At 50.6% G+C, this 21,318-nt stretch overlaps 1 protein-coding gene and 1 pseudogene across 1 annotated transcript; both read left to right on the top strand.

Annotated features, from left to right (window-relative positions):
• Positions 1 to 6,378: 6,378 nt before the first annotated feature.
• On the top strand, positions 6,379 to 14,228 carry LOC142574542 (uncharacterized; annotated as a pseudogene).
• A 404-nt stretch (positions 14,229 to 14,632) lies between these two features.
• On the top strand, positions 14,633 to 17,408 carry LOC142574543 (neprilysin-like). Its single transcript, XM_075683598.1, has 2 exons — positions 14,633 to 14,959; positions 15,351 to 17,408. The coding sequence occupies exons 1-2, from the start codon at positions 14,633 to 14,635 to the stop codon at positions 17,406 to 17,408; spliced, it is 2,385 nt and encodes a 794-aa protein (XP_075539713.1).
• The last annotated feature ends 3,910 nt before the right edge of the window (positions 17,409 to 21,318 follow it).

A 21,318-nucleotide genomic window follows, 5' to 3' on the forward strand; every position in this document is an offset into this window, starting at 1 on the left:
ATAATAGAGCCCCTCCATCAGCTCGCGCTCACGGCGGCAGTATACTATGGATGAGCTTCAGGCAATAAGAATTCTAAATGAAATGCATCGCTACAGAAAAAATATGAGCCATGGAGAACTTATCTGATAAGAAAAGGCATGCAGCGCGCCAATTCCCCACAGATTTTTCTAGAAAAACTTACAAATTCGTGCAGAACTCATCCACGCTAACTATCCAAGTATGCGAATTATATATAGTAGCACGGGCAGTCTGCATGGACACTCCAGCGCTCGCCCGTATAACTGGCAAGGCCTTCGACCAATGCGGGGCGAAATGTCAAAATACCCGTGTGCTTACATTTAGGTGCACGTTAAAGAACCCCTGGTGCTTGAAATTTCTGGAGTCCCCCACTACGGCGCGCCTCATAATCAGAAAGTGGTTTTGGTACGTAAAACCCCATTATTATTTTAAAAAAAGCGTTCGACAATAAATTTTTGTCTCCAAACGGGCGTTTCCCTTTCCGCATCTTTCTGCTCTGTTTGGCGCTGCTAATCTCACCGGTATTTCTTGCGCTAAAAAAATCGTGTCATTCCCTGTCCGTTTCTGCTGGCTTCTGCAACGCCTTTTGCAGCATAGCGACGGCGTGCTTACCCGGCAAATGAGCAAGACGCTGAAACCCCTACCACGTGACCGCGCGGATTACAGTGACTGTAGTAGCTGCGCAAAAGATCTCGAAACATGCCAAGTTCAGTCTTTTGACTTCATTGCAGTTCAATGTAGTTTATTTTTTTACCGATACAAAATTAACCATTCTTCAGCAGACTCTCGAGGTTGCCACACTAAATCTCATGTTATGGGAGTGTCGGAACTTAACAAACAAGTAGGGCAGTGCCGACCCCTCCGTCTCTTCCATCGCCAGCCTCCGGTCGCGCTGGAAGACCGCACTGCTCAGCTCGAACCTGACAGAACAACTCTGGGCCGTCAAGCGAGCCGAGGAAGCCGCTTCGAGACAAGGCCTCGGAACCGCGTACGCTGCGGTGGCCTAGACCCACTAAAAGGACGCCGGACTCAAATCTTTTTGATTTGAAAATAGAGTTTACGCTCTCGGCAGACTCTCACAAAATCTGCCTCGTCACAACGAGCCATGACGAAAACTTCAAGGTGGCGTGGCGACCTGCTTCTAGAAGATGTTGGGTCTTCGTTCTGCCTTATCAAGCGTGCCCTCACGGCAACAGTAGTTTCTTTTTTCACTCTCAGAGAGGTAATTTAATAATGTTGGTCAAACCATTTTTCTCTTTAGTGTTCATTTAACCCTGCAATGCCCAACGTATAACAAATGAGATTCTGTTTCCATAGCTCAATTCAGGTTGGGGATAATTTTAACTTGTGAGTAGCGCAGCAAAAACCGATTACTAATTAAATAAATATCGTATTCTAATTAGGCTCAGCGTTATACGTGTTTGCATTTGGCGTGTCGATATTTAGTATTATGATTACATAGGTACACACGGTTAAAATTAGGAAGAGAATGCTGTGAGTAGCGAAGCTGGCGCCGACAATATGTGTCGTCCGGCACATCGCAGACGGCGATCGCTAATCGGGAGATCGCGAGAGATAGCGTGTGGGTTACGCGTGGGTGCGATTCACAGCAGCCGCCGCAGACAGACCTCCGCCCATGCAGCGCTTTGTTTCCATGCAGACGACGCGCGCTACTCGGTCGCCATATCGTAGCCATCGTCGCCTCACAGCCCGTCTTGCGCGACCCTGCACTTTTCTTCTCCACGTTTCGTTCCACCAACGACGAAAGCGGCCCTTCGTCGCGGGGAAATCGTGCCACCAGTGTCAGCGGCGATAACACCCTGGGGAGCGTCACATCGAGCCTTACTCGTAGCCACTCGCCATCGCCCCTTGCAGTAGTGATACCCGTCGCACAGGCTGGCACCCCGGACTGACCTCAGGAGCTGACGCCACGGACGAGCGTAGCCCTCCCCACTACACGCCATCCTCCTCCCACGCCTCGGAAGCGCAGTCATATCGCCCACGCGACTGGGGATGCCGTAACCGCAGGCAATTCAGCGCAGGGCGTCTCCCATCCGCTTTCCGCCTCATGCTTTCATAGTAGCCTTCTCCTCTGCTTTCCTCCTCACGCTCCCTTTTTTCCCCTTTCGCCGAGCTAGTTCGCTCGGTTACGAGCTACGACGCCAGAGTACGCCGACGCTCAACGCAGGAACGGGCGCCTAAGAGATGCGCTTAATAGCATGAATGTCCATTTGAACGACGCTGAGCGTGCCTTCGAGTTATGAGGTCCTGGCGGGCAAGCGAGCGCGTTGAGAACCTTGGCGCGTTTGGATTTGGCCTTATCGAGGCACAGTTGGAAAGCAGGCGAGTGCTTGGGTGCTACATGAACGCTCGATTATATAATTCTTTCACATTCCCACATGTAAGCATTCATAAGTATCTCTGGCGAAGTTTTGTACACAGAACCTTTGTAAATAAAGCGGAAAAACATCCTTTGCACCGTTGTCAGATGGGAAAAAGACTTCGTAGCCTTAGGTACCGTATATCTTGCATGCACTCAACAACCGAGCATCATGCAACGACTGTGTTTATGGGAAGTTTATTTCAACAAGAGACGATACGAACGCTGAGTCACAATCACGGCACGATTCCACCAGGAGGTGGCATATACAAAGTACGAAGCATTGTGTACACGGCACGTTTTGAAAGGAGTGTCCGACTCCGCACTCCCTATCATGTGGCTACATTGACCCACGGAAACGCACAGATGCACATAAACTACTCGTCACATTACGCAAAATGATGTTCAAAAATTGGAGGACGCTTAAGCTTCGCCTTCAAGAGTGGAACGCGACAGCGTTCCCGTCGACCCGCCAAGGGGTGTAAGACAATGGGCTACGGCGCAGCAACTACGCGCCCCGCATCGGACGTGGTGAGCGTCGAGCAACGCAGCGTTCGGCGTGACGACGAAATGTGCGCCTGAGCAAGCGACGCACGCCTGAGCCTTAGAAACAGCTCGTTTCTAAGGCAACACCGCGTTCACTAGAGGCGCTTTTCTGCCGCTTTGAAGCATCGAACTCGTGGCAACGTCTCCGTCTCGCACTCCGGAGACCCTGGTTCGATTCCCACCCAGCCCATCTTGCAAGTTGTTTTTTATTCATGAAGTGCCTTCTGGGATTTATCGCTCACGGCCGACGCCGCCGACGCCGGCTTTTCTGCGACACGAGCTCCTTAACGCTGGCGCGTTGATATTTACAGTGTACACAATGGTTATGTACAATGATGATGTGACTTTACATAGTTTTGTAGCGATGCTATGTGAGGTGTATATACAAAGATGATCATGCACACGAGAACACAGAAATCAAGGGCACCTCATACATGTATACTCATTGAATAATTTTGATAGCCTGGCTACAAGAACCACGCTGGTCGAAAATTAAGCCATACACGTCCACCACCCACTGCCAGGAAACGGCAAGACCACTCTCGAACTTCTCATCCTCATGCAATGCGTTCAGAAAAAGTTGACTTAAAGAAAAGACGATACGAACACCGAGTTATCAACAACGGTAACTATGCTTCTCGAGCCAAATCCGCTGTGCAGGGCCACGAGATACCACTTCATATAGCCTCCATAGGTTCCCAAGTATCTGCACAGATTACGTTACAATATCTTTCTGAAATGTTAATTGAATGCAAGAAAACGGATGCGATCAGTTCATATGGCTACCTAGCATAAAACCTTTTATCTAATTTACGCTTCACAAGCAAATCAGCCGTCTCTTGAGAATACATCATAAAACCTTCATGAGGCATTTCCCTCTGTGAAGGGGCATGTCCAGCCAAGCTTATCCGAACGGCGTTGAGCTTCGAAAGATGCGCCGGCACATGCGCGTACAGATAACCGTTCATAGTCGAGAAACATGAAACCGCCTCTGTGCACTCGTTGCACTGAACCGAGGCCCGTTACCCGCTATTTGCGCCTTCTTACACAGGCCGCATACTGGAAACTCCCCAACGTTCACGCCGGCAAAGCACCACGTCAGCACATCCAACGCCTTCTGCTGTCGCTCTTCCGACAGTGTGCCATTGATTTCCGAGAGGTCTTTATCTAACCCTAGGCGATCACGTACTCGGCAGCTTCATCCCAAGTTGCGATCGAGAAAGTCTCTGTGGGACCTGGCGCCGTCGCCATCGAATCCTGGTGTCGTGCCCTCGTGGCGTCGACGTCTGTTTGCGACATTCTCATATGCGTCTTCGGCTCTTGCTCGTCCCCTACCTACCACCATCGCGGGCACGCTCTTCTACGCGGGCCGCTGGTTTGGCACGACGTCGACGGCCTCTCTGCCGTCTCTGCCCTCGCGGTCACTCCTCGTAGATACGCTGCTCTTCAGGCGTACGGATCACGAGTGGCTTTCCCACAGCAACGGTGGAGCGGAATGGTACCGGAAATTACCCTTGGCCGCCTTATCAGGCGCACACTACGTCACGCACTACGTCATACATTCGCAGAGAGACTGCTGCGACGGTGCGCAGTTTTAGACACAGCTAGGTGACCATTTAACCGAGCTGCGACGCGAGCGGCGATATGCGTTTGCTTTTGTTGTTGGCTCCTTCATTCTCACTATTTAGGAGAGGGTGCTTCCACGCGGACGCCGTACAATCCCGGATCCTAGCCGTAGACAGCTTCGCTGTATGAAATTTTAAAAAGTTCAGACCAATTACACTCTGAAAGTGGATGACCAGCGGAGGTGTATATATGGTGATGAAGATGTTTATCATAAATATGTTAATGGGAAGTAAGACACATATCGCAATCCATTCCGGTATTGCACGATATTTTGTTGTTTAATTTGCTTGCTCAATGTTTGTTTTATTTTAACGTTCTTCTATTGTCTTTTTTGGATTTATTATTTGGTCGCCAAGGTGACTATCGCTTTATGCTGGCTATGATATACGGCCAGTGGCTCTGTGGCGACACTCGGAAGCTTATTGGCCAATGTGATATCTATACACGACCGATGACGCGTCGTGGGCGCACTGATATCTGTGTGACATTGAATGCCAAACCCTTCCAAGAAAAACGCCACGAACGCTTTCCGTCTGACATAGATACGCGTATGTTGAAATCCCCCACAATTACCATGGGAGTGGAGACGGTTGGGGTGATCCAACCAGAGTTGCACACGCTTGGCGTTTGCGGCGCGATCTTCGTCCGTATTACGTGGCACCTGCCGTCACCTCGCTTCAACGCCATCGCTTCAACGCAAAGTGAGCGCCGAGGAAACACTGTGCGCACAAAGCTATGCGCCGCCGACGCACCTAGACGCCGTCCCCAACGCAGATAGCTCTGAAGATACGGCCGCGCGCCCGCGCGTAGTCGTCACATGGGCAGTTACACCCAGAGTAGAACGCCCCCCCCCCTCCCTCCCCTGTCCCTGGTGCCTCGCGACGTTGCGTGCCTGGTGCACGAGAGAAGACGGCGTGCTTCCTCTTCGCTTTCCTCCCTCTCGCGCAAGCGAGATGGGTGGTGTATACTCCGTTCCATACATAGTAGACAGCGCAGTGGAGGCTACGCAAGAAGTTCCGTCAAGAAAAGTTCTCACTCCACGCGTTCCGTCCATGCTTCGCTGCGGGCCATCAGCGTTCGCTCGCGCGAGCATGCACGTGAGACTCCTCCCGACGGGTGGCAACTAACCCCCCTTCCCCCCCTCCATAACCCCAAAGTAAAACTGTTCGAAAACAACGCATTAGGAGCCGTATACTACATTGTTTGTTTCCAAGGATTAAGACTTGCTTAAATCAATACTAAGCCTAAATAAAGAACTGTTGCGCACAATTGTTGTTAAAGATATTACAATCCGACGTTATATCATGTCTGTATGTTTTGTGTAGGTCGTACTTTACGATTTTTCTACGTATTTGACCTTAATAACTTCAATTACTTCAGTAATTTCCTGGCGACACATGGAGGGCCTGCGTGATTGGATATGCGTAGTTCCATTTTTTTCCGCGGGACGCCGACCCAGATTTTCTGTGACACGGGGCCCTAAACGCTATCGCGTTAAAACATCAAACTACATCCAAGTGCGAACGAAGCCAGTGCGAGACGTTTATCTAGCCTCCACAGCGTTGACTGCTATGAATGGAACGTAGTTTAATGCAGCGTCCCAAAGCGTTAAGTTCCATGAGGCAAGAATGGTACAAACTGACACGCTCCCGCTCGTGACGCAAGGAAGACGTTCGTTAATCGTAGTTGTTGTTGTTTACACGTCTTTATTCACATCTTTGCCCTTAAAGAGCTGCGGTGAATTGGCTTGGGAAGTGGCGGGAGTGAGAAGGTAAGAGAAACTGTGGGGTACTTAATTATCTACATAATGGGGTCTGATGCTTTCGCTGGTACGCTCGAGATGAAGAAGCCTGGTCCCAGTGGCTCGAGCCTCAGAATCATCCAGGAATTCGTACTGCGACCGCCAGAGCTCGCTGGCGGTCGCAGCACTGCAGTGTCTCGGTACCGCACAGGTCTGTAGGGAGGTTCGTCGCCATTCCGTTGGGAGCGAAGCAAGGGCCTCTTGTCTGGGGTTAGAATACAGTTGGCAGTCCCAGATTATGTGTTCGAGGTCCGGCCTGGTGTTGCAGGGGCTGCAGGTACGCGCACGCGAACGTTCCAGGCCACGAGGGTCTTCCTTCCTGCGAAAACGCTGCACGAGGAAGGGAGTAAGGAGGGTCCTTGTCTGTACGTGCCGGGGCAGAACCTGCTGCCGACGAGTAGCAGCCTGGGAGGGAACGGGAGGAATGTCCATGGGATTAGACGCAGTGAAGAGATAGCTGCGCCGGTGGCGCTTAGGTTCGGCTATTGCTTCCATGGGATCGTACCAGTGACTGTGTATTTCCATGTCTTCAGGTACGTTGTTCAGTAATTGTTCGGGTGGTTTCGACTGCGCGGATAGTAGCGTGGCGCGCGTTAGTCGATGGGCCTGTTAATTTCCTGGTATACCCGTGTGCCCCGGGATCCAGTGTAACTGAATATTCGTATATCCTAGTGGCCTAAAGGAAGCTGGAGCGCACACAAGTGTTCGAGGACGTGCTTCACCGGATGTAACGTATTTCGTCCCATTCGTGTCAAGAAAGTGTAATACAGTCGAACGCCTTTATAAGTGATTGGAGCGTCCGAAATCCTTCGTTATACAGGTCGCTTCATTGTGAAGGCCGGGCACTGCACAGATCACACAAGAACAGGGACGGAGTTATTCCTTCGTTATACAGGTCATTCCGTTCTAGAGGCGTTCGTTGTAAAGGTGCTTAGTTGGCGTCGGCATGAGCGAAACATGCGCACGGTTTCAACATGGTGTTGCTGTGCCTTGTTAGGATCGGCCTGCAGCTATTTCAGCCCGCTGCAGGTGCGTCGATCAATCCGGGGTGGTGGCGCCCTTCAGAGAACCAGCGAGGACAGCGCTAACCAACCGTCAACTTCCTTTGGAGAACTGCGGGCTACGGCAGCTCTGGAATGTAGAGGCGCCGGCTGGGTTCGGGCGTGACCACCTGACTACGGGGACGCAGGACAATGGATACCACGACGACTGCACTGCAAAGGTCGTCTGCCCTCGAGAGAGCACTGAAACCTGTGCGGCACTGAAATCTGTGCGGCACGTGTGTGTGAGCCCTCCTCCTCCAATAAAGGCGTGTAGTCTGCGATGACGTCAAACGATGACGTCGAACGGAGTGCTTATAAGTAGCGGGTGTCGGCTGCTAGAGGGTGCTCGTCGTCGTGCTCGTGCTCGTTGTCGTGCTTGAAATGGACTCGTGAGCTGTGTGCTCGTTTGCTGTATGCTTCGTCTTGCGGGCTCCATTTTGGAGCCACGCTAGACTGTCGATGTATGTCTTGTTTAAACTGTAAATAATGTAAATAAATCCTGCTCGCCTAAGTCCCGACGAAGAGTCAAGATCCTCCCTACAACTACGACCGCCAAATCTTACAACTGAATGGCAGCGGTGAGATCGGCTTACGGCTCTTAGATCGGCCAACTGTTCGTAGATCGGCCTACGACTCGATGACAGCAACGGCAGCTGACGGACGTTGGCACATGGTGACCGACCTGTATCCTGATCAAGTTGGAGGCGACTTGGGATTGACCACCTCTTGCAACTGACTGGGTACGGCGGAGAAAGACTGGTGATAAGGCGCTGCTTCAGTGGGTAAGCGTTTGGTTTTGTCTGTAAGATTTGCCAGGCTTCAATTTCTCTGTGTTTGTGGATTTGATTCGCTGGGGATTTTTTACTTGTATTTTGATTTGCGTGGGTATTGCAGCAAGTATTGTGTGACAGCAGAGCCAAAGCTTAAGATAGCGACCATGGTCCTAATGTGTTTGACCAGAGCTGCCCTGTTGTAGTTGTGTGAAGAGGTCAAGGTAGACGTAGAGGAGGACTTGACGGAATCAGAGATTCGTAAAACCATTCTCGCAAGTAACAATGATTTGAAATTCATAGAACAAATTGGTAACCGAATTCTAAGAAAAACACGCTAGCAGGAAGCAATTAGGCAAGAACAGGAAGAATTTAGGCAAGAACAGGAAAAAGCTAGGCAGGAACTAAAAAGCATTTCGCAGGAGAAAGACCTAACAGAAGTAATGAGGCAGTACGTTGCCGCATTGAACAAGGAGATTCAAGGTCTGGAGTAGGAAATCGAGCGAAGTCAACAGCGGCTTGAAAAATCTGTAGGCACGCAGCAAAAATGGGAGGAAGTCGATAGCAGATATTGGTTGAAAGCCGAGAAAAGTAGTAGCACCTGCGAGATTAGCAGCACGTTCATAAGTGAACTAGAAGTGCTAGCAGCTAACAATGCCTTAGTGGCAGTAGAGGCCGTTAAAGGCCAGAGTGAGACCGGCGAGGTGCTGTGCCAACAGAGGACTGTAGAGACAGCTAGGAGTGCAGTCGAACGGAGTGCTTATAAGCAGCGGGTGTCTGCTGCTTGAGGGTGCTCGTCGTCGTGCTCGTGCTCGTTGTCGTCCTCGAAATGGACTCGTGAGCTGTGTGCTCGTTTGTTGTATGCTTCGTCTTGCGGGCTCCATGTGGGAGCCACGCTAGACTGTCGATGTATGTCTTGTTTAAACTGTAAATAATGTAAGTAAATCCTGCTCGCCTAAGCCCAACGAAGAGTCAATATCCTCCCTACAACTACGACCGCCAAATCCAATAGCCTGAGGAGTCAGAAGTTCGATCCACCCACGCTTCGCAGACGTTGTGATTGGAGCCGAAAGCTACACGTACAGGCTTACATGTTATCGATCATGAGCGCTGCAGACACTCTGGCAATCTTTGTAGTCTTCTGACAAATACTTCGTCATTGTATTATTAACGAGAATATAAGAAAAACCTTCGCGAACTGCTTCGGTAGCACCGAGAGCCTCAATAGTCCAATATATCCCATCCAAAGCCTTTACAGAACACGAACGCTATGTTGAAGGTCATATTTGGCAAAAACGTCCTTTTTAAGATCCGAAAATAATCACGTTGACGCCAAATCTTATTTGCAAGAAAAATGGCATTGCGTGAATGCCGCCGTGTAGGTGTGATGTTGTGACAGTTCCAGTGACCCAAGTTGGCGTCAAAAAGTTCACCGATAATTATCGACAACTCTATGCGCGTTTTCATATCGCGATATATTGAGGCATCGCACCAATCACCGACTGGCAGAGCCGCGACGCGAGGCGCTCATTTGCCGCTTCTCGATAACTGCGGTCTATGCAACCGCAATCTTCACCGAGATAGATAGAATAAACTTTATTTTCCAACGGATAAGGTGATCTACCCACCCCCCGACACGGAGGTCAGGGGGCGAGTGCCGCCGCCTCAGATGCAGACTCGGAGGTCTTGGGTCCCAGCAGCCTCTTCAGCCAGTTGGAGGAGACCGAGCTGGAGCTCAGAGTCCAAGCTGCGCAGCAGGGTCTCCCATGTGTCTCTACTAGCTATATTGTGCGTTCCCCCGGGAGAGTACGGACATTCTCATATTATGTGGGCGAGGGTCCCTCTCGCCCCACAAAGATTACACCTATCGGTCCTGGCCTCGGGGAACATGTGGTTCGCCATAACCGGGTGCGGATACGTCCGAGAAACGCTTGCGGCGAACGCTGTGCGCGAAGGCTGGTTCTGGTTATTTTAAAGCAAGAGCCTTAAGTGACTTGTTGCAATGGCTCACCCGAAAAATGCGGCGTCTAGTCCAATGAGAAAGAATATCATCATCGAATATAGCTCATACCCTGTAAGCAAGCTATAGTGGAATGGCTAAATATGAAAGAAGAAACGAAAGAAAGAAGGGACGAAGGAAATAACGAAAGAGCGAAATAAGGAACGAAAGAACGAAAGAAAAAAGAACGAAATAACCTTTGGGTTCCATTAGTAACCATTTGGTAACCATTAGGTGTTCGCACGTGTCGTTGAGAAGGTCCACCTACAGTGCCATACGTTTACTCCACACTGCGGCTCGTTATGTCTTGCAAGAAGTCTGGCCCCTGCGATCTTACAACTGGATGCATTACCACTTGCGAAGCATGCATTCGCCTTAACGTGTTACAGGAGTGTAACATGCTGCCGAACTTTTTTAGAGGGCAGCTCTCGCCTGTTCCTAGGGCGAGCATCAGCGTCGTGCCTCTTAACCGAGCCAACGAACACAGCGAAGGATGAAATCAAACGAGGAGCGCAGCGTCCGTAAACGGTGAGGACGAAGAGAATGCGAGGAGGAAAGCGGAGGAGGAAGGTGCAGCGGAACCATGAGGCGGAAAGCGCAGGAGGAAGGTATGATGAACGCGTGAGAAGCAAATCGTTGTGCCGCGCAAGACGGACTTACCGACGACGATGGCTACGAGGTGTCGCCAGAGAAGCGCGCATCGTCTGTACGGAAACCGAAGCGCTGCATGAGGGGAGGTCTGCCTGCGACAGCTGCTGTGAATCGGACTCACGCGTCACCCACGCACAACCTCTCGCGATCGCCCGATTAGAGAGGTAGTAGCAACACCAGTGTACATGCTCGTTGGTAGAACCTGGACGGAACAAGACCACATTGCATGCCTACGCAAGGAAGATGAACTCAGGATTGGCTACAGAGGTGATCTTTCATTTTGTAACATCGACCTTGCCTTCCAAGGAACCACTCCGTGTCAAGGAAACCACTGTGCTGCCCAAGAGAACTGTGTGTTGGGTAACACTGGAGACCGGTAAGAGTGAAGGAAATCTGATATTACCTAGTGGGCCTAGTAAGGGAATGCTACTTCACATCGAACACGGAAGCGTTGAGATAACCATGTTGAACGACAAGGATGAAGACCAGCACCTGATCAAGGGAAGTTTGCTCGCTCACGCTGAACTGCTTTCATGGAGCGAAGAGGTGACCCCCGTGAGACCTGCGCCTAAGCCGAAGCCCATTGATGGTAGCATGCTGAATGTCGGGAAAGACGTCAATGAACAAGTGGATGCACTGCTGAAGATGGTGAATGAATACACGGACTGATTTGCACTGAATTTGTCTGAGTTGGGGTGTGGTAACCAACTGGACATGACTATCATAGAGTATTCCAGAAGCACTCCAGTCGGCTGCAAACCTTACACGACTAAAGCAGAGGAAGAAGAAGCTATCCAAGAAATTGTCAAAGAGTAGCAAGCGGCTGGCATTGTAACCGAAACATCCTCGCCACACGCTAGTCGAGTGCTACTCGTGAAAATGAAAAATGGAGAAAATCGTCTAGTCGTAAACGATCAACGGCTAAATTGCCAGGTGGTGCCGGAGCACTTTCCCTTGCCAAACATTGATGACCAGCTGCAACGACTGTCCGGAGCACGAATGTATTATGTGTTAGACTGTGCAAACGGAAGCCTTCAGCTTCCACTGAGTGAGGAATCGAAGGTCAGAACTGCATTCGTCACGCCGGGTGAGACCGGGACGTTCGAACGTATGGTGCTCGGGTTGAAAAACGGTGCCGCGGTATTTCAACGTCTAATGAACAAGGTCCTCGGATCTCTGCGCAACACTGTAATATTATGTTACATGGACGGCTCGCTGATTCCAGCTAAGGACTGGCAAGACTTGCTGGTAGGCTCAAACGAGTACTGGATGCTCTACGAGCTGCTGGTCTGTCCCTGAAGCTATCCAAGTGTGTGTTAGGAAGTTACGAACTCGACTACTTAGGTTTCAAGAGTGTGAACGGCTACCTGCAGCCAGGGGAAGTGAAGCAACAAGCTCTATTGGACGCTAGTACGCCAAATGATGTTCACAGTGTCAAGAGATTTCTGGGCCTGACAGGATTTTTCAGACGGTCCATACCCCGCTATGCTCTGAAGGCAGAACCACTTACTTCTCTGACCAAGAAAGACACAAAGTTTATGCGGGGAGTGAAGCAACAGGAAGCTTTCGACCAGCTCCGAAGAGAGCTGACAGAGCTTCCGGTTCTGAAGTTGTATGACCCTTCAGCTCCACAGAACTCCACACGGACGCAAGCAAACATGGTCTTGCGGGAATGATCCTTCAACAAGATGAGTCAAGACTCTGGCACTTGGTGTTTTGTGTCATTAAACGCACCACTGAGACTGAGAAGAATTGCCATGCGGGAAAACTGGAGCTTATGGCAATAATCAGGAGTATGGAAAGACTTCGTCCATTCTTCTTAGGCATTCCGTTGACGCTGGTAACAGATTACCAAGCAATTGTGCATCTGAATGCGAATAAGACTCTTGAACCACAGATAGCAAGGTGGTTCGACTTCAAGAGTATGACTTCAAGGTGAAGCACCGAGCAGGTGAGAAAATGGCACACGTAGACTATATGAGTCGTGAACACTTAGGAGTGCCACAGGAAACGCTCGATGAGGTTGTCGAGACAAGGATCGAAGTCTGCCTTGCCTTGAGTTTAGAGGACTAAGTTGTGATCATTTAGCGATCTGATGCGGAGTTTTCTAACCTCGCACGAATTCTCGAGAAGCCAATCAAGGAATGGACCAAGGAAGCAAGCGTCAAGGTAAAAAACCTACGACTGAAGGATAGAAGGCTATTTTACGCGGAAGAAGACAGACGATTCCTTTTCGTGATGCCTAAGAGCATGCATAAAACAATGTGTGTCAAGTTTCACGACTTACAGGGATATTTTAGTACATACCGAACAGTGACGAAAATCAAGGAACTTTATTGGTTTCCTCGGATGCGGAAGCACTACGTGGACCAGCACATACATAGGTGTTGCGAATGTCTGCTCACAAAGATTCCAGGAGGGAAGAAACCTGGGCTTCTGCACCCGATACCACCTGGGAAGAGACAATCTAAGTTGTAGACGTGGACCACGTTGGTCCGTTTGTGAGAAGTTCCTAGAAAAACTAGTGGATCTTGGCGTTGGTGGACAATCTGACCAAGTTTGTACGTCTCTACCCTGTGCGAGACACCTCAGCGAAATATGCACTACGGTGCCCGCAGCGTTTTGTAACAAAATTCGCACTATCGGAGCGGATCATCTCAGACCGTGATTCCTGTTTCACATCCCACGGCTTCGAAACCTTCTGTAAAGAAAATGGTGTGGCTCACGCACTGAACTCTGCTCACCATCCAAGGGCAAACGGTCAGGCGGAGCGTGGAAATCAAACTCTGGTACCGTGTATTATGGCTAAAATCAAGGACCCGCCTCACAAGGACTGGGACTAGAACATCAATTAGTAAGAGATCCTTCCTAAACACCACATATAATGCCTACACAGGCACTAGCCCTTTCAGCCTTCTGCATGGATATCAACCAAGAACTCAGGTTGGTGTCCCCAGATGGCTAAACACGAAGAATAACGAGTGGGTATGTCCGAAGCAACTTCAAGAGATGGCTCAAAAGGGAATAGTAAGCCAGCAAGAAAAGTCGAAGCAGTACTTCGACAAGCATCACTTCACAGAGGTCAAGCTGAGCGTGGGAGACATAGCGGTCATGCGCTGTGTTCCAGAGCACACCGGTGCTCCAACAAAAACCCAGAAGTTCGGAAGTACATTGGCTGTGATTGAAATACTCACAGTGGACACCTACAGAGTGACCGAGATGAACGGAAAAAAGGGTCCACTCGATTACCGCACACATACGCCAAGTGAAGAGACGGGGTGAAAGATGCCAAGAACACCCCGACCAATCAAGCACGACGAGGAAAACAGCGTGCCGAGACATAACACGCGTGTGTCCAAAAGACCTTTGTATCTTCGGGACTATACCGTGTAAACTGAGGACAGTTCGCTGTCACAATAGCCGAGTGTAAGAGGAATCGGAAGCCAAGTCAGGCAACATAGGAGAGAGAGATGACGGCCGCGAAGGAAGCCAGTCATCACGCTGTCGTGAACTCTTTTTTTTCTCTTGTTTATCTATTAAAGAGCGCCCTTCTTTAAAAACCTGTGTGCCTGCAAAGAAGTTCCTAACAATTTATATTATAATAATTTTTATTGAATCACCACTGCCTACTGAATCATCGTGAACTCTCCTCGCTTGAATTTATTCATCAAAATAAGAGATTTTAAAATTTGTTTCTTTAACGTATAGTACGTAAAATCTGCCCGACTCTTGGCCAAACTCCGTGAGTGGGTATGTGCCAAACACATCAAGGTCATCGTAATCATCAAGCTCGGGGCATGCGCCGCTCCCGTGCCTCGTGCATCATGGAGGACGCCGACGAGCTGGCGCTGAACGTGCGGCCTTCCTGCTTGGACCGCCGCGGCCCGCAACCGTTCATCGCCGACCGCGCCGCCCGCTTCGTGTGCACCTGCAACTACGCCGCCTACAGCGCGTTGGTCATCGTCCTCGCCGTCCTGGTGATGGGCCTCGTCGGCTATCTGGTCGTCGTGCCGGGCCGAGGCGGCCTCGACTACACGCACCTGCGATTCAACTTCACCGACGAATCGCCCGACGGATTCGAGGGTCAGGATTTCTCTCCCACCGCTCGAGCCGACGGAACAACGGTCAGGCTCGCCATTTTACACCGAATATCATTTCTGTGTGCATGTGTGGCGTATACTACGCCTACTTATGGCGAATAGTAATTTTCGGAACCGAATCGAATGAGTATCGAACAGTGTGAAATGGGAGCCGAATATGGAATAATTTTCGAATATTCAATAGCCATTCCCACAAGCGTGATACAACGACAAGCACATCCTGGTATCCATGATCCTAACAAGCTTTCGTCATTATATTGCGCGTTCGAAGGGCTGTTAAGAGCACGAACGGAGATTTAGAAGCAAATTGAGCAATTTTTTTACATATACTCAGGACTTTTCAAATAGCCGTGTGAATAACGCTGGCCAAACCAGCCGGCGCACCACTCATGAACTTTTCTCTCCGAAATGCCAGGTCGTCCACGAGAAGGATCTGTGCGGCTCGCGCGAGTGCAACCACGAAGCGGTGCGCATAGTCGGCTCGCTCAACGCGTCCGTGGACCCATGTGATGACTTCTACGCCTACGTGTGCTCTGCCTGGATGGACAAGCACCGTCCCACGAAAGGCCAGGACAGGCGGTCCGTTGACGACGACCTCTTGGACAGCTACTCTCGCTTCCTGGTCAGTGTCCTGGGTCACAGCAATGCCGAGATACCCGCGGCCAAGACCCTCTTCGACGCGTGCGTAGAACCGCCCGCCTCCCTGTTCAGGGATGTCGTCACCACCTTCTTCTACATGGTGGGTCTACAGCACTGGCCTTACTCGCCTTCGGACAGGGTTATGGCCGTTGACGTCGCCTCCAAGGTCGGCGCTCTGCACCGTCTCTTGGGGCTGGACAGCCTATTCCACCTCTCCGTCATCGAGGATCCCGAAGACAAGTACACGTTCATGTCCATCGGCGAGCCCGACCTGGTGTCCGGATTCGTCGAAGGATCCTCCGTCGCAGAGTTCGCCTTCTTGGCCAAGGCTCACGAAACGCTCATGTCGTACCTGGGTAGGCCCTTGTCGACCAACGTTGCGGTGGTGGAGACAAACCTGGCGCAGCGCATGGCCCCACGAAAGACTGCGGGTTGCTACGAGCTGCTGAGCCAGTGCACTACCGTGCGCCTAGACCAGCTGCCGGAGTCTCGCGTAGTCCACTGGACGCTGCTAGCGAAGGAAGCGTTCGGCGACCGAATTGCGGCAGTGAACCGGTTCGTCAAGATGCCTAACTACGAATACCTGCTGAGCTTCGCCAGCGACGTGCAGCAGACCCTGCGGAAGCCGGACATCCTCAACTACCTGGCGTTCCGAGTCTGCATGGCGCTATCACCACTCATCGCCAACGCCACCGTGCGCCACCGGCTTGCCTCCATCTCGTACGGCCGCAACCCACGCGCTGCCCAGCCTCTGCTACCGGAGCACTACTGCGTAGGGTTCTTGGACCGTTTCGAGGCGCCCCTCGTCATGGCGTTGGCATACGACCAGTCCGTCGACCGAATCTCGTGGGGTGTTGTCCGGGAGCTCGTTTTGGGTCACCTCAACGCCACGCTAGTAAGACACCTCAGCTACGACTTCTCCCGCTGGTTCACGCGCGAGTTCGCCGATCACGTGTCCCGACAGCTGACGCGCGTCTCATGGGAGCCCCTGGCTCCGAAGAGGTTCTTCGACAAGGAGTACCGCAGCAAGTACCTAAGCGGGCTCTATAGGGAGGACTCCGGCAGCCAGCAGCTGCCTTCCTTCTTCTACTTCTGGCTCCAGCGAGCCGTAAAGAGGGCGCGCGGCACCCTGGAGACGGCCGAAGAGGACCTCAGGTCCGGCTGGAACAAGGGCTTCCTGAGCACGTGGCCGCACCTCGGCGCTCCATTCAGAAACCTGGAGATCCCGCTGCCGGTGTTCGACTTCGGTATGCCCCTCGACCACAGGCTGCGCAAGTTTCACATCGCTCGGGTCGGTACGCGAGTCTACTGGAGCCTCTTCAAGTACATCTACTTCCTGGCGTACGGTTTCTACCTGAACACCACGCGGTCCGACCCGGCCTCCGTGTTCGAGAACCTGCGCGGGTGCCTCCAGAAGGACTACGCCCGGATGAGCGCTTCTTCGGGCCGGTCTCAGCTGCACACGCTGCTCCTCTTCGAGAAGACTTCGACCGCGGACATGCTGGACGTGTTGGCAGTGGGCCTGGCCTACCAGTCATTCGAGGAGTACATGGTCAAGGAGGTCTCCAACTTCCGCTTCAGGGAGGCGCGCCAGTTCTCGCCGGAACAGCTGTTTTTCATGTACTACGGCATGAGCCACTGCGAGAACTCGAACCCGCTCTTCGAGAGTTGGCAGCAGGCGAGCGACGTCAGCTCGGCGTGGGCCCGCGTCAACGGACCCCTGAGACACGTGCCCGAATTCGCGGCGGCCTTCCGCTGCCCCCTTGGTTCGTTCATGAATCCACACGACAAATGCAGGCTAGATGAGATCAGCGCCACTATGCGCCAGCCTTAACGGAAATTCCTTAGGCTATATACGTGACGGGGGCACAGAGACCTATGATCTAAGGCTTCAGCGAGTTTATATGTTACCTGCGATGAAGTTAAACGATGCGACCCACGACGTGCAGACGGCGAGAACACAGATATGTGCAGTCTCCCTGACACACTGTATATATTATTCCAAAGTAGTACTTATGACTTAAGCCTTCATGGAAGACGTAGTTTTTTCGCTTGCTGATGCCCTGTCCGTGTCTTTAGCATGGACGTTGTTGCTTACCGCTGCAACACACGATTTCTGCGGATACTTTAATTGCCCAATTATTTACGCGATGTACAACCGAACATGAGTACAATGCAGTCAAGCTACTTAAATATGTGACAAATGATGCTCCTGTATGCGTGCGTCTAAAAAGGTCTTAACGTTTCTTCGATACAGTGTTGTTTATATTTAATAAAAAGAAACGTGATTTTCGCAATTTGATGTTCATATATATAGCGTATAGACGTTTCACACCGGCAGGCATTTACTCATTGTCGACGCGTTTCTCCTTTCTTTTTTCAGATTCAGGCTGGTGTGTTGAAGATTACACCGGACGCTGTTTGGCTGATTACGCATGCAGCGTAATAAGCCAAACAGCGTGGAGGAGGGCGTGCGGGTGCGCGTCATTGTTGATCATTGCTTCTCATCCTTTTGTATAAACGAGCATTGCTTACGCATCCGCGGTGGGTTAGGTTGTTTTCAATGAAAATAAGCGGGGCGGGTGTATTTCTTTTACCTCGTTCACACCTATAGCACCCAGTGGCTTGCGAATAAACGTCTAGTGATCGGGAGACGAAGAACGCGCAATTGGGCACCCGTTGAACACGAACAATTGAAAAATACAAATGGCGTCGGTGTACCGCCACCATTTCATTTCTGCCGTACGATTAACTCCTTTGCATCCGTGTAAATGCAGCGAAAGCGCTACGTGCACAACCTGAGCAGATAAACCTCGCACTGTTTAAGCGTGCGTGAACCGCATTGAATATGTGTAATAATGAACTACGGGAGAGAGAGAGAAACAACTTTATTGACCTATAATGAAATGGAGCGCGTTAAGCGCCTGACGGGGTGGCACCCTCTTCACGGGTTCCATATGCTTGCAGGGACGCCTGGCACCTGTGGATCGGTCGGAGCTGGTCTTGCAGGGCGGGGCTGGATAGCATGGTCTCGCATCCCCACCTTTATGAACTACGGGACCTAGTCTGCTCAGGATAATGCTATGCTGCGCTAAGGAAAGCGCATAGAAAAGCGAAGGAGCGCCTATGACGTTATGAGAAGAGAGGAAGAGACGGAACAGTCTCACTGAGGTTGACGTCAAGGCGGTGGGTGGCACCGTTAATGACAAATCTTCCGCTGTTTGATTTTAGCTACGACTTTTTCGTATAATGCGACTGTATATTGCGTACGAAGATCTTAAGAGTGCCCAGCGTTGTGGGCCGTCATCGTGGTTCCACGTTATCGGTCTTTATTTTCGACTAAAATCGGCGAATCTCTTCTGGAGTTTGTCTTTTTCAACGTGTCCGTGTTAATCGGTGTTTACATTTTTTTTCTTTTGCTTCTCGATTGTGCGAAATTTTGGAGTTTTATTTTTTGCCTTTTGAATGGCGGCGCCTTATAAACAGGGACACCGACCCCCCCCCCCAAAAAAAAAAAAAAAACGCATCCGGAATGCTGAAAGTAAATTTATTCAGGCGAAGTATCTGCAATCGCGGGGGTTCAGCTCGTGCAAGCAGGATCGTTCAGTGCGTGTTACAGCCATATTGCGATGCGTGGAGTGTCCAGAATGAAAGGGATAAACCACGTTCCCGATCGCGTATTTAGCTTCTTATCCGTCTCGAAAATCGTATGCGAGTTGTGGCACGCATGTCGCCCACGCCCATAAGGAGCACCAGTCTGAAAAATGTGGTCCCACATTTGCCGGCAATTAAGGGCCCATGTTTCGCGAAGTATAGGGGGGCAAATATATGCATTATTTATACGTAACTTCATTTGCGCGGCCCTGACACCCATGCGTGGAAACGAAAGGCGCCGCTGATGAACACCTTTTGGGTTGAATGGGCAGTTACCGAAAGGCACGGCCACCATAGCGCTAATCTTGATGATGATCACGATGTTGTTGTTGTTGTTGTTGATGATGATGATGATGATCCTTTGCATTCGTATTTGAAAACGCTAAACGCGAAGTAAACGAAATAACAAAATGAGATGTTCTTTAAACCAAGACCCCCACAAACTTCGTCTTTCAACTTTTTCGCGCTGGAGCTGATTTCCCGTACTTCTTTTTTGTTCCTCGGTGTAGTGGCTCAACCCATCTCTAGGGGATCGGTCAAGAATTGTGCGGTGAGAAATCTGCTATTACTTTTGTTTAAAGAAAATCAAATAAGTAAAATTAAGTAAGTGTTTTGTAATGTGAATTAATATGTCTGCTGTTACAGATATGAATGACCAAATATCTAAGTATTACAGTAAAAATTATGTCACCTGATGAAGTGAAAGAACAGTTTTAGCGTGCAATTCTTCGCCTCGCGCAGAAAGTTGCCGTAGTAAAAGCCAATCCGTTATCTTTTCTGTTTTTTTTAATTCGTAAGTATTTCTATGCCTATCCAACGAGGAAACCAGTCCGTCCGTCCGTCGCGCCAGACAACATCGCTTTCAATATAGAGCCCGCGCGTCTCGCTCGAACGCTAAGCGGCGATAACACAGCGCAGAGCCGCCGCAGCAGTACGGTTGATCAGGGTTGATAATGGTCCAAGGCTGATGCACAAGGCGCTCAAGAGCGATAACGGCGTTTAGTAATCGCAACGTCATCAGCGAACCTGGCGCCGTCACCGGCAGTAGTGCGTGTAGCCTCAGCGCTGTCGTTTATACTGGTCGGATCAAGTTTCATAACTTGGATCATTTCACCGGGCTGCGTTGACACGAAGTGGCAGAATGCCAACGCTTACCTAGGGAATTCCCAAAGGAATTTCTGCGTGACTGTCTTTTTTTCTTGTGGTCGCAGTGGCAAAATTAGCACTTAAAAAAAATTAAGACAAAATAAATACAACACATAAAAGAAAATTTAGGGGTAGATGTTTTTCGGGGTTTAAACCGAAAACCCGGAACACTATCGTTATCATCGGAAACGATTACGAGAGATGACTTATTGAGAGAGAGAGGCGAACAAACAAACAAACAAAAAACAAGATGGAGGACGAGGTTCGCGGCCAACTCTTATGCTCCAGCGTGACGTGTCAGCACAGAATCGTCTCGTAGCAAGTTGGTTTCCGCGGGTCGCCGAATCAGTCAAGAATTAAAGCGGTCCCGCTCAAAGATGAGTATTCCAACATGCTGCGGTGAGGACACAATGTCGGCGTAGGCCGAAACGAGGGATACTTCAGAGTGCCGAGACGACCCATAGCTGCGCTCGGTACTGGCTCGCAAATCACTCGGTTATGGATTTTTTTTTTTTGATAAGTGCACCGCATATCTGTAGTCATTGTCCTCGTCGATTTCGTCTGCTCGGGGACAAAGCTCTGAGGACGGGACAAAAGGCGCCATGGTAGTCGGCCATTTTCCTTGCGTTAAATACAGGCGATGATATGAGGGCGGAGGGGGGCTACCTTTGAGGCCACTCGACGCAAAGTGAGACAAGAGTAAGACTTCACTAGAAGGTTGGTTCTTGATACGGCAGAGTCCTTCCATGTTTTTCTGGTCACGAAACTCCGCCGTCACGCTATGGGAGAGGTTCATATGCTGCCCAAAGGTGCCGCGACGCGGCGCCACTGTGCCACAGAGGGCATCGTTCGCGTACCGAAATGCGTGCGCAGTGCGAGGTGAGCTGACTTTTCGGGTGCGTTCTGTGCATGTGCTGTGCTATTTTTCGAGTGTTGGGCTGTTT

Source organism: Dermacentor variabilis, chromosome 3, assembly GCF_050947875.1.
Source record: "Dermacentor variabilis isolate Ectoservices chromosome 3, ASM5094787v1, whole genome shotgun sequence".
Lineage (NCBI taxonomy): Eukaryota > Metazoa > Arthropoda > Arachnida > Ixodida > Ixodidae > Dermacentor > Dermacentor variabilis.

What these genes read in the sequence shown, in the direction of transcription:
- LOC142574543 (XM_075683598.1), top strand. Translation starts at nt 14,633, where the DNA reads ATGCGCCGCTCCCGTGCCTCGTGCATCATGGAGGACGCCGACGAGCTG. An exon ending in CTCGAGCCGACGGAACAACG is followed by an intron (nt 14,960 to 15,350) that starts GTCAGGCTCGCC and finishes CCGAAATGCCAG; the next exon opens with GTCGTCCACGAGAAGGATCT.